The following is an 18,216-nucleotide window of genomic DNA, read 5'->3' on the forward strand; positions in this document are numbered from 1 at the left end:
ATGACTATAATGACTTGTATTTACTGCCGTGAGTCATCAAATTAAATTGCAGTAATCTGTGTTCTGTAGACGAACTCTTGACCTTGGACATGTGATCGATGATGCGATGATGATAAAACTTATGGGCGGTAGTGTTTGTCACCAGCATGTCTCTTAATTTGTCAGGAGTGAGGTTTGGGGACTGAATGTACCAATGTTGTGTGTGTGTGTTCTTTCTATGTGTGAACATATTTGTATTCATCACCTTGTTTAATCTCTGTAACATTCTATTATTATATTTGTTCTTGATCTACCTCAGTGCTGTTCTGTCTTAATCGTTATTTTACTGACTTAACTTTTATTTAATCTGTCCTGTTTTTATCTCCTTGTGAAGCACTTTGTAACATCTGTTTTGAAAAGTGATATATAAATAAAGATTATGATTAAACCCAGCAGGAATTACTTTCAATCATTAAACTCAAGAAATGCATCATTTCATACAAATCTGAAACACATGATATGATTGATGAATGTAAATTTGATGTAATAATTTTCTTAAAAGTATGAATCCATCCATCTTATTATTTACTGTTTTATTTGTTCTTTCTTTCTTATTATTTAATTTGTTTTTTTCTTCCTCTTTGTTTGTTTTCTGTCTCGTGCTCATTTCTGGAGATGAAAAGTCTTCATTCTTTTAAGATCACTTCTGTACGTTCTAAACTTGATGTTTCTCCAACTTTCACAAACACAATGTAATTTATTCCCTCTTGTAGTTTTCTATAGAGGTCTTAGGAAACATATCATATCATCATTTAATCACATACTCAAAACTATCATGTGACACATGAGCTTTAACCTCACAGTATATATAGTGATAGCTGTTTGATCGTCTTATGATCTCTGATTGCAGCTGTTAGACATTAACAGAACTGGATCCTTCATGGATAGAATTCATATGCATACGTGTGGAAAAAATGAATTCTGATAAATTAACAATAACCTGAGCTGTTTTCTACCATCAGTGATCTCTGATACCTCAAATACTTCACACTGCACGAGAGATTTAAATCATATTGAGCAATAAAGAGACTCAACCTCAAACATTCAGAAACTGAATCATTTATTCTTTTTAATGGAAAATTTATCAACATTTTCTTGACCATCTGTGGCACTACTGAACAATTATCGATCGTCTTGTGTGATTAATAACACATATGGACTAATATTAAAGAAATACATCCAATAATAAAACAATAACTATCAACCATGAATTATCTATTATTGTTACAAAACATGTCCAACAATAAAATATTGATTAACACCCGACTTCTATACTTATAAATCAAACCCAACAAGAAAATGAAAAAGGGAATTAAAGCTTCTTCAGTCCAAGATCAGAAAGTTTTTGTTGTTTTCTTGATTCAAATGTTTTGGAATCTTTGAATCTTTCTTTCCAGTTTCCTTTCCAACCCTTCATCACACATGAGACTCATCTGACCACCTGCCGGGTAGAAAAGTGTAAAAGCAATCAGAGTAGCTGCTGATCCAAGTGATCCAAGCCTTCTCTGTGTTGTTCATGCCACTTGGTGCCTGTATTTCTGCCTGTATTAAATTCTCTCATTTTGTGGTATTTTCCCTCGTTTTTTCAGGGTATAAAAGTCCTGCAGGAGAAAATGACAAGAGAGAACTTTTTCTATCCTTCATCAGCAATAGTCCTTTATTGTTTTGCTTTAATACATCTTTGTTCTACAGATTAAAAGAAAGTTTTTGAGTAATTCCACGACAACAGCAGATGTCATTTTCACATTTTACATTAATTTAGTCTCACTGTGTGGAGCTGGGTGTTTTCTTTTGTTTGGATAATTTTTTATCAACTGATTGATGATTTGTAAAACTAAAGATAAATTGACATGAATCATTTGAATTAGCAGTTGGATTATTGAATTTCTTTCCTCGGCCTCCATTCTAGCTTGAAATTCTTGGTGTTCCTTCAGTTTTTTTCATGTGTTTCCTTTAACTTATTCTCCCTCTTTCTGTCTGCATAAAGCTTTTCCTCTTATTCCTTCTTTAGTTCCTCTTGCTCTTTGAACTCTTTCATCCACTTTGGGAGTCGAGGGTATTTCATATGCATAACAGAGAGGTGAAATGAAGCAACCATTCTGGTGACCCAACCGCTGTTCTCAGCTTCCTTTCTGGCCTGAAGTTCTTGCATTTCCTTCAGTATTTTCATTTCGCGTTTGCTTTGTTTTTCACATTCTTCCTTTAATTTAGCCTCCCTCTTCATGTCACCCTTCACTTCTCTCAGCTGTTTTTCATATTTTTTCTCTATTTCCTTCCTCAGTTTCTCCTGCTCTTTGCGTATTTGCTCTTTTTTCTCTTCCAGGATTCGTTGTTTCTCCTCTTCTATCGCTTTCTCTGCCTTTTGGAACATTTCAGTGGTGTAGTAGCTTCCTCTATTCTGCACATTTATAATTCTTATCTTCTTGAGCAGCTCACTGACCTGAGAACGATCCTCCAGTTTATTATTGAACACGTGGTACTGGCCGTTACATCTGGACACAAAGTCCTGCAGGTCTTTGTCGTCCTTCAACAACTCCTCAACAGGTTTCCCTTCGAGCTGGTCACCATGGGTAAAGAGAACCATGCTGTATTTGTCAGCTTCCTCACCAAAGATTTCCTGAATCTTCTGCACCGTCTTCCTTTCTTCCTCTGTGAATCTGCCCAGTCTGATGACAACCAGGAAGATATGAGGTCCAGGAGAAGCAAGGGAAATGCACCGGACAATATCTTTTATTGTTTTCTCTTCAGTGTCCTTGGTGTCAAACAGGCCTGGAGTGTCGATAATAGCAACCTTTTGTCCATCAACCTCACCAACAGCCTTTTGACAGACTTTAGTCGAAGATTTGAAGCTGAATTCTGATTTAAAACACTTTCGTTCCAGAATGGTGTTTCCTGTGGCACTTTTGCCAACTCCAGTCTTCCCCACCATCACAATCCTGACCAGCTCATTATTGTTGTAGACTGAAAAAAAGGACAAACAATCAATGTTATGAAAATGTCTTTAATTAGTCACATCAGTGATGGATAACTATGGTTGGAAAAACTCAAGTTGTGTTTACACAGTATTAAGGTTCATGAGAGTTTCATCTCTTAGTTGCTGAAGATTCTTCATTTGTTTTTTCATCTTTATTTTTATGTTTGTGGTTCTTTGGTCGTTATTACAATATCTTGTAAAAATGCCCAAAGTCATTGTTTAAGGAGAATTTTAAGAACCATACTGGATTATTTGTATTATTTAAATATTTTTGACTTGATCTTTGATGTTTTCTGAATCATTATGGTTCTAGTACCAAAAGACTCATCAACACACCCTACTTATTACCACATTACACTGCATCACCCAGTCTGCATAAACACAGCTGTTATGTTGGTGAGTGAATCACAGGAGACAAAGGACAACTTTGCTGAACTCTCAACAACAGCCAGGGCTGGACTGGAAAAATTATTCAGGCCAGGAAATATAGCCCCAATCAGACCACTCTTAAAGTGGGGGGGTCTGGGGGTTTCCACTAGGAAATGTTTAGTTACAAAGACTTGATTTCCTGCATTCTGGTGAATTTTAGTGCATGTGAATCACAAACTAATGAGCCAACAACTGCTTAGTACAATGTACTGATATGAACCTCAAGTAAAACCGAAGGTACATATCATTAAGGATGGAGACGACACTACTATTACCAATGCTGCTCTCTCCACCTTCAAAAGGAAAAACAGCAAGAGTAAAATTACCATTATACAGTGGAACAACCAGCGTATAAACAGCTGTTCTGTATTTTGAAACAGTCAATAAAATTCAGTAAATACCAAAGCTGCCCATTTTATCACTTTACATTCATGTAATAAATATACAAATTAATCTTATACATCTAATTAAATCAATTAAAAATAAATAATAAATAATTCAATTTTTCATGAAAAGAAATGGTGATCTTTGTACTGGAGGACAAAGAATCATAGAGAGGTATAGATTTCATTTTATATGATATACGAGTTATTGTCTGTGTTTGCAAGAGGCAACAGTAAGGGTGTCAAGGAAGTGTGACAAATTATCGGATCCAGTTATTTTGTATGATTTTGTTAACTCAGCTAAAAATGTAATAACTTATTATGTGCAAAAAATGTTATTACATTATTGGCTGTTCAAAGCCCTTTCTTTCCAGCATGGAGTCAGAGCACCTGCTGACAACTGTTTTATGATCATAAATGTGGACATCTTGTCCAATCTCTGCAGGTTTCTCCCAGCTGACTGATATCTCACCTGAGTTTGTTTCAACTTGAGGTTTTCCAGGAGGGCTGCAAGGTAAAGTTTTAATGAGACCGCTGACTTCATTGGCTGGCCCAACACCTACTGAGGTCACTGCTCTGCATCTGAACATGTACTCTGTGTTAGGAGTCAGACCGCTCACTGTCACTTCTTCAGCCTTTGATGCTGGTTTTTGTTGCCATCCATCCTCTCCACTGACACAGTACTCTACAGAGTAGGAGCTGATGTTCTCTGATCCAAATCTTGGTGGACAAATCTTCAGTGTAACGCTGTTGTGGGTTACATCACCTGCTGTCACTGTTTCAGGCTTTGAAGGCGGCTCAAAGTTCTCACTGACAGAAAAACCGTTTTCATAAACGTAGATGCTTGAACCTCTCTGTGTCTCATTTGTTAAACCTACTGTCAGGAACTTTATGTTCTTCTTCTCCTTGTTGGCCTCTGCAAAATCACTGAATAGATTTACTTTGTTCCTCATTGCATAAGATACTTCTTTTGAGGCGTACCATTGTTCCTTCTCTACATCATCGGTCTGTGGATATTGTGGTTTGTCTGGTTTGGATGTTTCTTCCAAGTAGTTTGATAAAGCTGAGAGATACGGTTCAGCTCTTCCCAGTGAGGTGAAAACAAAACACACAGCATGTTCTGCACAGAGAATTTCTTCATCAAGCACGTTTTCAGATGGGACAATCTTGGTGTTTTTCATCATGTTGGTGAAAATTTTTAACCTGCGCATTTCCTTCTCTTTACAGTCCATCCACTCGTTCAGGCTTGTGTTGTTGAAAGGAGAAGAATGTCTCTTCTTCAGAATCTCTGCAAGCACAGCCTCCTCTTCCCCTCCTCCCCTGATTGATGGAAGTTTATTTGCCAAATTTTGTTGGAATTCCAGTTTGTACCCGGAGCAAAATTCTGCAAATGTTTTAAGTTTTTTACCAATCTGTGGGAACTGCTGTGCAGTGGTGGTTCTCATTGCATCATTGCACCTCATTTCCAGATCAGTGAAGTCCTCCAGGACACTCTGGGATTTCTGCACTAAACTTATACTTATCTGACGGACGAGTTTAGCAGCAGATGGATCTAAACTCACAAGTGGCATCAGCCAGACCTTCATTGGTACAGCATTTTCTCCATTGGTTCCCAGTAATTGTGGTAGGCTTTGGTAGACTTGTATGGCATCCTGAAAGGATGTTGGAGTTTTCTTCAGTAAAAAGTCTCCATGGAATTTGCAGGAGAACTTCTCCACCTTTTCAATGTCCTTGGTTTCCATTTGGACAGAACCTTCCCCCCCTACTGTGATGGTGGGGATTTTCTCAATCATCACCTTCATGTTGCCCTGAATGTCTTGATGACTTTCTTCATCAGACACCTCACGGTCAAAGACAAAGAAGGCTTGTGCCCCATAAAGGATACCTGTGACTACATGTGTTGCTATTGCTTTATCAAAGACATCCGGATGCTTCACATTGTCTCTTCCAAGATGATTCATTGACAGTTGCTTCATCTTTGTGGTTGCATGGTACTTCAGTGTTACTCTGACCTGATGTTTGGATGTTTTACTATCTTTCAGGTATTTGGCAGATCCTCCAACCTCTACTAGTCCACCAAGGAAACTTGCCTTCAGGGATGCTTCTACATTTAATGCTGAAGATTTATCTGCAATTGATTCAGATGCAACTATCTGAAAATCGTTGCAGTGCTGTGGTCTTTCTTGTATATCATTTTTCAGATCATTAAGGTCCCACAATGTCATGCCTGCAAAAGAAGAAACAAAAATCAAGATCAGCTTCCTTTAATGAATGAATGAATGTTCTGCCATTTCATGTCCCATCTCTTATGGGATTATAAGACACCTTTAACATACAATAGAGAACTGGTCAGTATTGGTCACAAATCAGTCCAGGTGATCTAATAATAAAAAGCAACAATAATTGTTTGAGCCCTACACCTCACTAATAAAAGGTTTCATTCCTGAACTCCTTTATAATACTGAACAAAAGACAAAAGATCCTCATTTTCTCTTCCTCACAGATCACACACTGGAAAAAATCAACTGTTTTCTTCCACAGCAGTGTACCGACCCATTTCAATGTTCAGAATGTTTTGGTTGTTGTTTAGTTGTGATGGATTAAGTATTTCTACATGTGAATGCTTACCAGGGATGAGTGAGTCTTTGCGGCAGTCATACAGCATCCCGAGGCTGAAAGGCCGGCCGAGCGCCGCCACCTCCATCGTCCCCGTGGCGTCAGCGTCCATTGCTCAATGTGAACTGGAAAAAATGGACAACAGTTTGTTAGTTCTCCCTGTTGTCTGTCACCTTGTAATGTGGCTGCAACACAGAGGTACTGCAGAATCTATAAACACTAAATAAAATAATAACCACAGACATACACTAATAGGATAAATATTCTTTGAGATATCATGGATACAGAGGGTCTGAGAACTTTCTAAGATTTACAAAAATCCACAGAGATACTGTGGAATGGTAGGCTTCCCAAATGGGTCAGTAGTAACACAAGGGAAAAAAATGGAGGGAAGCTGTTTGTTGCAGAAAACAGAGAAAATGTAATCAGCTCAATGTGTGTAAACTGAAATCCAGACTAGCTGCCTGTCACGTTTTGTGTTCCTTGTGCCTTTAAATTCCTGCATTTGTGCTCATGTTGAGCAGATAAAATGTTCTGCGTCTAATATCTCAAAAAATATTTAACTGTTTGTAATGGTACTTTGTACAGAAATTCATGTTCCCCAGAGGATGATCCTGAATCCCCTGACTTTTCCTCTAACACCGAGTTTTCTTATTAGTCTTATTCTGTGAAATATCTCAACAACTGTTGGACAGTAATTCAATAAAATCTCTCCTCTAAAATCCATCTGAGAGGAGAATGTTGGTGGAGAAACTAACTGTCTGTCTTAAAAGGTTTCTAAATGGTACAGCAGAAAGCCTCAGCTAGATGGACGCAGTCATGTAAATGCCTTTTAAAACGGGGGAACAGATACAATATGAATTATAGACATGAAACAGTTATCTGACAAGATTAAACATGAGAGTACCGATCAGAGCACATTAACATTTAATAACTTACAGATCACCAAGTACTGAACATTATTCTACCAGTCAAAAGTTTGACTTCAGCTACTTGAAATCTAGTTTTTTATTATATTCCTCATGCATATTTTCCCCCAAAATTTCATGTTTTCCATTTAAATTTTTCTGAATTCTGCGTTCTATGATTGAAGCACATTTTGTCATCAGAAAGATTGTCTAATCATGTGGTGGATGAATAAAAATGTTAATAATTCAGTAAGAAAGTATTTAAAATATAATCATACATTGAATGAAATTAAGATATACCATTGAATTTGTAATGATGCAACACAAACTTGCACTATTTTTTAATTAAAAAACACACAGTCAGACATCAGCATGAAGAAGTGAAACAGATATGTGAGCACTATGATCTGAGGTAATCCTTCACATGTTTGTGAGTGATCACACTGTGCACCATAAAAAATAATAATCACACAATAACATTAGTAAATCAGGCTCATAGTGAAGAGATGTGAACTGATTTGCTCCTCCTCCCAAAGTCAGAGTGAAGCCACAAACCAGCTGTAAGGCAAGGCAAGGCAAGTTTATTTGTATAGCACATTTCAACAACAAGGCAAATCAAAGTGCTTTACATAGAGCATAAAAGGCATTAAAACAGAATATAAAAGCAACACAATTAAAAATACATAAAAACAATTAAAAAGTGTTAAATTTGGAAATAAAAAGAAGCTAAAAGGGAATAAGACAGATAAAACAAGATAATAAAAGTTACAGTGCAGTGTAAAATATTAACCCTCAAATTTGGTTTAATAAAAGGCAGCCAAAAGTCTTCAGCTGTGATTTAAAAGAACTGAGAGTTGCAGTAGACCTGCAGTTTTCTGGGAGTTTGTTCCAGATATGTGGAGTATAATAACTGAACACGGCTTCTCCATGTTTAGTTTTTATTCTGGGGACAGAAAGCAGTCCTGTCCCAAACTTGCCCTGACGACCCTGGATGGTTAATAATGTAGCAGCAGATGACAAATGTATTTCGGCCCTAAACCATTCAGTGCTTTATAAACCAACAGCAATATCTTAAAATCAGTTCTTTGACAGACAGGAAGCCAGTGTAAAGATCTGAAAACTGGAGCGATATGTTCTCCTTTCCTGGTCTTAGTGAGGACTCGAGCAGCAGCGTCTGAATCAGCTGCAGCTGTCTGATCGATTTTTTAGGGAGACCTGTGAAGACAGCGTTACAGTAGTCGAGTCTACTGAAGATAAATACATGGACAAGTTTTTCCAAATCCTGCTGAGACATAAGTCCTTTAATTCTTGATATATTCTTCGGGTGATAGTAGGCTACTTTGTAATTTTCTTAATGTGGCTGTTGAAATTCAGGTCTGAGTCCATGACTAGACCAAGATTTCTGGTTTGGTTTGTAGTTTTTAACATTATCGATTGAAGCTGAGTGCTGACTTTTAAACGTTCTTCCTTGGCTCCAAAAACAATTACTTCAGTTTTATCTTTGTTTAATTGAAGAAAATTCTGGCACATCCAATCATTGATTTGTTCAATGCACTTACTCAGTGCTTGTATTAGACCATAGTCCCCTGGTGATATGGTTATGTAAATTTGTGTGTCATCCACATAACTGTGGTAGCATATTTTGTGGTTTTCCATAATCTGAGCTAGTGGGAGCATGTAGATGTTGAACAGAAGACGGGGAACTCTGCATGTAATTTTTGTCCACTCAGATGTGTAATTATCAATAGACACAAAGTAGTCCTTGTCCTTTAGTAGGATTCAATCCAGTTTAGTACTGTGCCAGAAAGTCCCACCCAGTTTTCCAGTCTGTCTAGTAATATGTTGTGGTCAGCCGTGTCAAATGCGGCGCTGAGATCCAGTAATACTAATGCTATAATTCTGCCACTGTCAGCGTTTAAGTTGATGTCATTGAAGACCTTAACAAGAGCAGTCTCAGTACTGTGATGTGGTCGAAATCCTGACTGGAAGACATCAAAACAGTTTAGTGCCACAAAGTTGTTCAGCTGTTGAAAAAAAGCTTTTTCAATGATTTTGCTTAAAAATGGGAAGTTTGATATGGGCCTATAGTTGCTCATTAGTGATGTGTCTAGATTGTTCTTGTTTAAGAGTGGCTTGATGACGGCAGTTTTCAGGGCCTGTGGGAAGACACCTAAGAGAAGAGATGTGTTGACAATCTGTAGAAGATCTGATGCCATGCAATTTGAAACAATTTTGAAAAAGCCTGTAGCATTCCTCCATGGAGATCTTTTCTTACCAGAGACAGCCTTCACCTTAGTAGGTGCAATGGCATCTGTATTCATTTGTAATCTTAGAACTGAAATTATCTACATGCTCATTGACCGAGACCTAAGAACCACTGGTTTTTTCAGTGATGTAATGTTTTGTGATTACCTCTGTTTGAACATTTGTGTGCATGGAGATAGCACTCTCAAAGAAAGGGAATCTTCAGGAATAATCAGAGAGAGCAACATCAGTCACCACAACCTTAGAAACGTTCAGACCCTTAGAGATGATTAAGTCCAGAATGTGCCCTTTGTTGTGTGTGGGCTCCATTACATGTTGAGTCAGTCCATAGTTATCAACAACATAATACAGTTCTTTAGTCCCTCTGTCCTGGGGGTTGTCAACATGGATGTTAAAATCACCAACAATAACTACACAGTCAAAGTCAATACAGACAATAGACAGCAGTTTAGCAAAGTCATCAAAAAAGGTAGCTCAGTTTTTAGGTGGCCTGTAGATATTTAGAAATATAGCTCGAGAGGAGGAATTCAACTGAGGAGCCACATATTCAAAAGAATCAAAGTTTCCATAAGTCATCTATTTGCATTGGAGGGAATCATTAAATAAAATGGCAATTCCACCTCCTTTCTTACGCACTCTAACTTCACTCATAAAACTGAAGTTGGGAGGGGTTGACTCGATAAGAACAGTTGTAAGGACACTATGTTAGGATTTTGTCTTTATCTTATCAATACTCTTACTGGTTCTTTTTCATTACTAAAAAAATTTGTTTTTTTATTAATTATTTTAAAAAAATAATAATTCAGACCAGGATTAGAATTGATTTATATTTTAAATATGACTAAATATCGTTTCCAGAGCAGCAACAGTAAAGTCACTATTTAAACTCAATAACATCTCACTGGAAACTAATCTAAAATGTCAAATATTATCCTGACATCAAAATACTGAGTGAAGTTTTTAAAGAAAGCGAAGACAAACATCAGTCAGTATCAGTCCTTCCTCCTTCTCCTCCTCCTCTGCTGCTGGGATTCACTGCTGCAGGTACCGCTGGTAGAGAGGAGGAGCTGCTTTGTCTTAGCCAGTAGGATGTTTACAAGAATTTACAACATTTTAAGATTTGTGGTAAACTAAGTTTAACAGTTAGACTACATACAGACAGCTTTCATTAGAGCTTGTTTATAATAATTAACTACAGACAAACCAAATGAAAATATCACTTTTCTACATGTTTCTGCTTGTTCAACAGGTGGTTTGATTAATTACTTTATTGCACTTTCAGTGACGAACGTATACATCGACTCAGGTAAAACTTTTACTTCACCTGATTATGTGTGTGTGTGTGTGTCAAACTCCAACACAGACAGCAGAGAACAGAAGCAGCAACTATAAATGGCAGTAAAACACAGTAAAGACTCAGCAAAGTTTCTTCTGTTCATTCAGTTTAGACGCTGTGAAAAACACTTTGGTGCTGTACCTGAATCTTATAACGGTGGGAAAACCCTGATTTTTATAAATTGCATTTTACATTTTAGCAAATTCCACGATATTCAGCGTTTTACACTTGATTCCATTTTTATCATCAAATTCTGTGATTTTGTCCGTTTTCCAGAAAGCAGAAATCATCGGGCCCTACTGTCACAGTATGAAATTCCCTTGATATAGATAGACCGATAGATAAAGTACTAAACTAGTAAAAAACTAGAATACATTTTCCTCTCCTGTGATTATCTGGTTGGAATCATGTCACAGCTTCTCTACATCTGTACATGTAAGCAGCTCATATGTGCAGTCACCTCTTGTTTATATAATATAGACTCTTTTTAGACAGTTCAACAGTACAATATTCTAATCCATCATATTATTTCTCTTTTTTTTGTGCATATGTTTGTTCCTAACAATATTAGAGATCTTGATGTTACAGCATGTTTATTACTAACCAACACAATGCAGAAGCCTCAGCAGCCACATACCTGCCTGTATCCTTATTGAATGGATCTAATCTTTTGTTAATTGTGCTTCATCATGCATCACTCTTTCACATTTCTTAAATCATTTAATAAACTTTGTTATAAAAACAATTAACATATTATTATTAATCCGTACTGATTCACATGATAACATTACATAAGACTTTAACAACTAGCAGCAACAAGTGTTAGTAATTTGCAGGAGATTTTACCTGTTTGATGTTTGGTTTGAGTTTCATGCAGGTTGAAGTTGTTCTTTGTGTTTCTGCAGCTGTACAGCATCGTCCCAAAAATGAAGATTCACATCATCAGTTCAGTTACAACAGCAGTTGTAAGCAGCAACAGCAGCAAAAGTTCTGTTGACAGCAAGAAACTCTCTTTATCTCTTAAACATCTGTAGTCATAGTGCTCACAGACAATCATAAATATCTTCATCAATAACATGAGTGCTGAGTTTAAGTTCTGTCCTTTTTTTTTTTTTTTACTTTACTAAGATCATGTTGACCTGGATGAGTTTAGAGGTCCTGCAGCACTAATCTGGAAAAACAATAAAACTGAATCAGTGAACTTACAGCAGAAAGGTTTGTGATGCTCTGAGAGAGTTCTGTGGTTTCTATCTTTATTTCTCTCTGAAGGACAAACTCCACCTGATCTATAATCATGAACAGAAGGAGGTGCGGAGAAGAAACGCCCTGATTTCTTAGAAATTATCTAACCTTTATGACTCTGAAATAAACTTCTGATTAGGTAAAAGTCAATGGCGTTGTGCCAGGGGTGTGTCCTCCTACCACTTTTATTTGTTTTTGATGATCCTGTCATTGTGTCCCTGCTCAGTAATGATTAAACTAACCTTCGTCCAGTGGCGGATGAATTTAGTGACTGGTGCAAACGCTCCTTCTTGAATATAAATGTGTCTAAAACAAAGGAAATGATAAGTGACTTTGGGAAGAAACCTCCCCCTGTTCTTTCTGCTTCCTGCTCCAGTCACTCCTTGTTGAGTGAGTTCAGGTTTCTGGTCGCAGATATAATCTGTCCAGATGCAGGACCAATAGATTTAAGAACTCATTTGTCCCTGCTGCTGTTGGCCTTTTGAATAATGTTATGTAAATCTGTGTTTTTTGTGTGAATTGTTTGTGTGTTGATTATTGAGGATGATTATATTTACTGTTGGCTGTGCAACTAATTGGCCCTCGAAGAAAGTCAAAGGAAATATTAATAATATTTAGCGGCTGATTCTCCATCTTTGCACCACTTACACATGTGAACAACTATTAAACATCGTAGCAAAAGCCCTAATGCTGTTTAAACCCACTTTCAGATTTGTGAAACCTCTATTCTATTTATGAAAACTGAAAAAATGGCGATTTCACTGCTTTTTTCCATCCAGACCACATTAGACCAGATCCACCACTATATTTAGACCCGTCAAATCTGGACTAGATCAACCACTTTATTTGTGAAATCAGAAACAGTGAAATCACCCTTTTTTCTGTAGTCATAAGCAAAATAAATGTTTCACAATTCTGAAAGTGGTTTTAAACAGTGTTAACACTTTTTAGAGAAAGTGGTGCAAAAACAAAGAATCAGCACTAAATATCATTATTTATGTTTTCCTCAACTTTTCTCTTCTTCTTCTCTTTCTATGGATGTTTTGGTGACAATAGTGACACTGACATTAACCTGGCAATTAAAGCTTTACTGTATTTCTTAAATTTAAAAATAAAATGGAGCCTGAGCCTCTGAGCCTGAACATGGTCTTAGATCATCTAACCAGTTACTTCTCGCTGTTCCCAGGTCCAGTTTTGTGACCAGGACCCCCAAACTCTGGAGTGCACTTCCTGTAGAGATCAGACTGTCGACATCTGTGTCAGCATTTAAAAAACATTTAAAAACCTGCTTCTTCAGGATGACATTCTTGTAATGTAAGCAGACCCAGTATTATGACTCTAACCCTAGGGGGCCAGGCCTGTCCATCCAGGAATTTGGCCCACCAGGAGAAATCAGTATCAACGCTGCACAGGCTCACCAGGACTCAAGTCCTGGACCCGATGACATGAAAGGGCCTACGAGACTCAGGGGGAAAAAAATTTAAAAACATACAAACTAGGCAGGAGTTTTTTTTTCCTCCCTGTGAATTTTATTTTCTGTCTGTTTGTGGTGTCTGGATTTAGAGTGAAGTGAGATATCTGTCCTCGTGAGACAAAACCAGGAAAAAGACATTTTAAAGGTAGGAACAGACTTTAATACCTGCAGTTATTAATTTATTCATGCAGTATCCTTATGCTCGCACCACTTGTGATTGGACAGAAGGATGTATGCAGGCCTCACATGCGAGTCTTGTTTTTGGACATTGGTCGTCCCTTTAATTGTGGCCATTTAGACTTTATGGCGCTTGAACTTATCAGGCAAAGGGCTCGCTCTCATCTGTTAGTGTGTGTGTGTGTGTGTGTGTCTATATCTGTTTCATATATATATGCTTCACTATGGGCTTATAATGATTATATGACTTGTATTTACTGTCGTGAGTCATCAAATTAAATTGCAGTAATCTGTGTTCTGTAGACGAACTCTTGACCTTGGACATGTGATCGATGATGCGATGATGATAAAACTTATGGGCGGTAGTGTTTGTCACCAGCATGTCTCTTAATTTGTCAGGAGTGAGGTTTGGGGACTGAATGTACCAATGTTGTGTGTGTGTGTTCTTTCTATGTGTGTACTTATTTGTATTCATCACCTTGTTTAATCTCTGTAATATTCTATTATTATATTTGTTCAGTGCTGTTCTGTCTTAATCGTTATTTTACTGACTTAACTTTTATTTAATCCTTTAATCTGTCTTGTTTTTATCTCCTTGTGAAGCACTTTGTAATATCTGTTTTGAAAAGTGATATATAAATAAAGATTATGATTAAACCCAGCAGGAATTACTTTCAATCATTAAACTCAAGAAATGCATCATTTCATACAAATCTGAAACACATGATATGATTGATGAATATTTTCTGGTTTCTTTAGTCTCTATGACAGTAAACTGAATATTTTTGGGTTGAAGACAAAATAAGATATTTTACATTGCATCTTGGGCTTTGACAATTGATAATCGAGAAAATAATCAACAGATTAATCAATAATGAAAATAATGGTTAGGTGAAGCCCTACTTTGAACTACATTTAGTCCAGTGGTTCCCAACCTAGGGGTCGGGCTCCTCCAAAGGGTCAGCAGATAAATCTGAGCAGTCGTGAGATGATTAATGAATCCTGAGATAGCAGTATTGGGAGTAAGAAGATTTTAGACATTCATATTTATAAAATATTCTTTTGATAACAGCAAAAATATGTAATTGGACATTAGCTCAGCAAGGATGAACCTTCCACAGCAGAACAGATAAACAGATTAAAGGAAGTGGATGAAATGGAAAAAAATACATTCAAACTGAAACTGAGACAAATACATTTTTAAAAAAACAAATAAATAATAATATAATTATAATGGAATGTTTCAGGCCTTTGAAATGAACAAAATCAAACAAAAAAAGGAATGTAAATTTGATGTAATAATTTTCTTAAAGGTATGAATCCATCCATTTTATTATGTACTGTTTCATTTGTTCTTCCTTTCTTATTATTTAATTTCTGTTTTTTTTCTTCCTCTTTTTCTGGTTTGTTTTTTGTTTTCTGCTTTTTGGTTGTTTTCTGTCTCGTGCTCATTTCTGGTGCACCCAGAAAGATGAAAAATCTTCATTCTATTATGATCACTTCTGTACATTCTAAACTTCATGTTTCTCCAACTTTCACAAACACAATGTTATTATTGTATCTCGTGTGTTTGTTTCTTTATTATTATGGGACATCAGACCTAAATTTGACCCCCTAAACACGCTCAAAAGCTCACCAAATTTGGCACGCACAAAAATGTAAGAATTGACCCCCAAAGTGCCAAAATGTGCTCTTTAGCACTACCTATGTAACTAAAATGGCCGCAATGGCCCATAGGAATGTTGTAGAGAGCTCAAACCAAAATTCAATTATTCGTCTCATCAAGACCTACGAATCATACACTGACACCCCTGACCTAAATCCAACAGGAAGTCCACAATTAGCCTGTCAATAAAGACTTTGCCTCAATTTTGGCCCCCGAACAAACGCTATCTCCTCCAAGAGCGTTAATGGTATCGACTTCAAACTTTAATACATGACTTATGACACTGTGCTGAAAAAATTGTTACAAACTTTGTAATAACTCGAACGGTTTGGATTTTATAAGCCCCAAAAGTTGCAGTGCCACATCACCCTTACAATATAAAGCAATGGGGAGGCATGAACTTTGTGTCAAACAGAGGCTTCTGACGTCTAAACTATAAGTCTGACCACTTTCAAACCTGTATCAATGGATTCGCAACGGATTTTTAATGTAAGATTTGACCAAAATAATGTGATTTATGAAGAGATTTTACAAGAAGAGTACTTAATAACATTCTCCTCTCCAACTGAGAGGGAGAGAGAGAGGAGGGAAGAAAGAGGGGTGTGTGCCACACTCAGTGGAGGCTGGTCCATAGAGACAGAGAAAATAGACCCACCTCTATTATTTGAGAGGCAAGAGGGAGATCAAAATATAAAAAAGAATATTTGGTTGAAATAAATCATTACCAAATCTCAGTATAATTTACAACATATTTTTTCTCTCTTCTTTGGAAGAGACATGTAAAATGATGCTCCAAGGGAGGATGGCCTCCCTAACCAGTCAACAACCAGAATGCAATATTGACATCGAGTTGGTCCAATGATAGTTTCCAGAATTCATCTTCAATTCTCTCCACAAGGCAGAGTAGCAGCAGTAGATAGCTCCTTGCGTTAGCCAATGCAACAGCTGGCTTGTTGTAGCAGCCTAAAGTACTCTTTATACATCCATGGAAGGACTGTTAAGGACTGTTGTTAAGCTAATAGGAGAAATTATCTGGACTGTGCAGCACAGCAGCAGCAGGACACCGCCAGGGAGCGGCTGGAGAGAGAAGCAACTGGAGAAACAACCAGGAGAGTTAGCTTGTTTGTCATTGTTGCTAATGATATCAGACTGGTTAAACAGCAGCCATAAAGTTCTGTTAACTAACAAACAAGATGACAAACAGTCACAAATGGATGTTAGGACATGAATACTTAATCTCCATGATAGAAAGAAGAAGACATCAGATAACATGAGGCAGATACAGATTCTCTCCCTCTGTCTCTTTGGTCGCTCCCATAAGACTCCCAGCCTGAACACGTGTACATGACAATATTCCATCAGTGATGCAAACTGGCTGAATAGTGCCCCCTACGAAATTTCAGCGAAGCAGCCCCAGCAGCAGGCAAAATAGTGTACAAAGGAAGTGATGTTTATCTCCTTCACTGTCTGAAAACAGCCCGGGTCTGAAAACATCTACATGCCCGTGACAGAAGCCCTTCGATTGCACTGCAGCCCGACGTGCACCGAGGCGCGAGGGCCCGTTCACCGCTGCCTGCAGCTTTAATTTATTCCCTCTTGCAGTTTTCTATAGATGTCTTGGGAAACATATCATATCATCATTTAATCACATACTCAAAACTATCATGCGACACATGAGCTTTAACCTCACAGTATATTTAGTGATAGCTGTTTGATCGTCTTATGATCTCTGATTACAGCTGTTAGACATTAAAAGAGCTGGATCCTTCATGGATAGAATTCATATGCATACGTGTGGAAAAAATGAATTCTGATAAATTAACAATAACTTGAGCTGTTTTCTACTATCAGTGATCTCTGATACCTCAAATACTTCACACTGCACGAGAGATTTAAATCATATTGAGCAATAAAGAGACTCAACCTCAAACATTCAGAAACTGAATCATTTATTCTTTTTAATGCAAAATTTATCAACATTTTCTTGACCATCTGTGGCACTACTGAACAATTATTGATCATCTTGTGTGATTAATAACACATATGGTCTAATATTAAAGAAATACATCCAATAATAAAACAATAACTATCCACCATGAATTATCTATTATTGTTACAAAACATGTCCAACAATAAAATATTGATTAACACCCAACTTCTATACTTATAAATCAGACCCAACAAGAAAATGAAAAAGGGAATTAAAGCTTCTTCATTCCAGGATCAGAAAGTTTTTGTTGTTTTCTTGATTCAAATGTTTTGGAATCTTTGAATCTTTCTTTCCAGTTTTCTTTCTGACCCTTCATCACACATGAGACTCATCTGACCACCTGCTGGGTAGAAAAGTGTAAAAGCAATCAGAGTAGCTGCTGATCCAACTGATCCAAACCTTCTCTGTGTTCTTCATGTTGTTTGGTGTCTGTATTTGTGCACATATTGAGCATGTTAAACTCTCTCACTTTTTTGTATTTTCCCTCCTTTTTTCTGGGTATAAAATTCCTGCAGGAGAAAATGACAAGAGAGAACTTTTTCTATCCTGCATCAGCAACAGTCCTTTATTGTTTTGCTTTAATACATCTTTGTTCTACAGATTAAAAGAAAGTTGTTGAGTAATTCCACGACAACAGCAGATGTCATTTTCACATTTTACATTAATTTAGTCTCACTGTGTGGAGATGGGTGTTTTCTTGTGTTTGGATCATTTTTC

General features: G+C 37.1%; 1 protein-coding gene across 1 annotated transcript; it reads right to left on the reverse strand.

The window, feature by feature from the left end:
• Positions 1 to 2,014: 2,014 nt before the first annotated feature.
• Positions 2,015 to 6,560, reverse strand: LOC121908830 (verrucotoxin subunit beta-like). Its single transcript, XM_042429140.1, has 3 exons — positions 6,454 to 6,560; positions 4,298 to 6,052; positions 2,015 to 3,000 (listed from the first exon to the last, which is right to left on the reverse strand). Exons 1-3 carry the CDS (start codon positions 6,551 to 6,553, stop codon positions 2,036 to 2,038), a joined length of 2,820 nt encoding a protein of 939 aa, XP_042285074.1. The 5' UTR covers positions 6,554 to 6,560; the 3' UTR covers positions 2,015 to 2,035.
• Between the last annotated feature and the right edge of the window lie 11,656 nt (positions 6,561 to 18,216).

The sequence above is a fragment of the Thunnus maccoyii genome, chromosome 12 (assembly GCF_910596095.1).
Source record: "Thunnus maccoyii chromosome 12, fThuMac1.1, whole genome shotgun sequence".
In the NCBI taxonomy this organism is placed as follows: Eukaryota; Metazoa; Chordata; class Actinopteri; order Scombriformes; family Scombridae; genus Thunnus; species Thunnus maccoyii.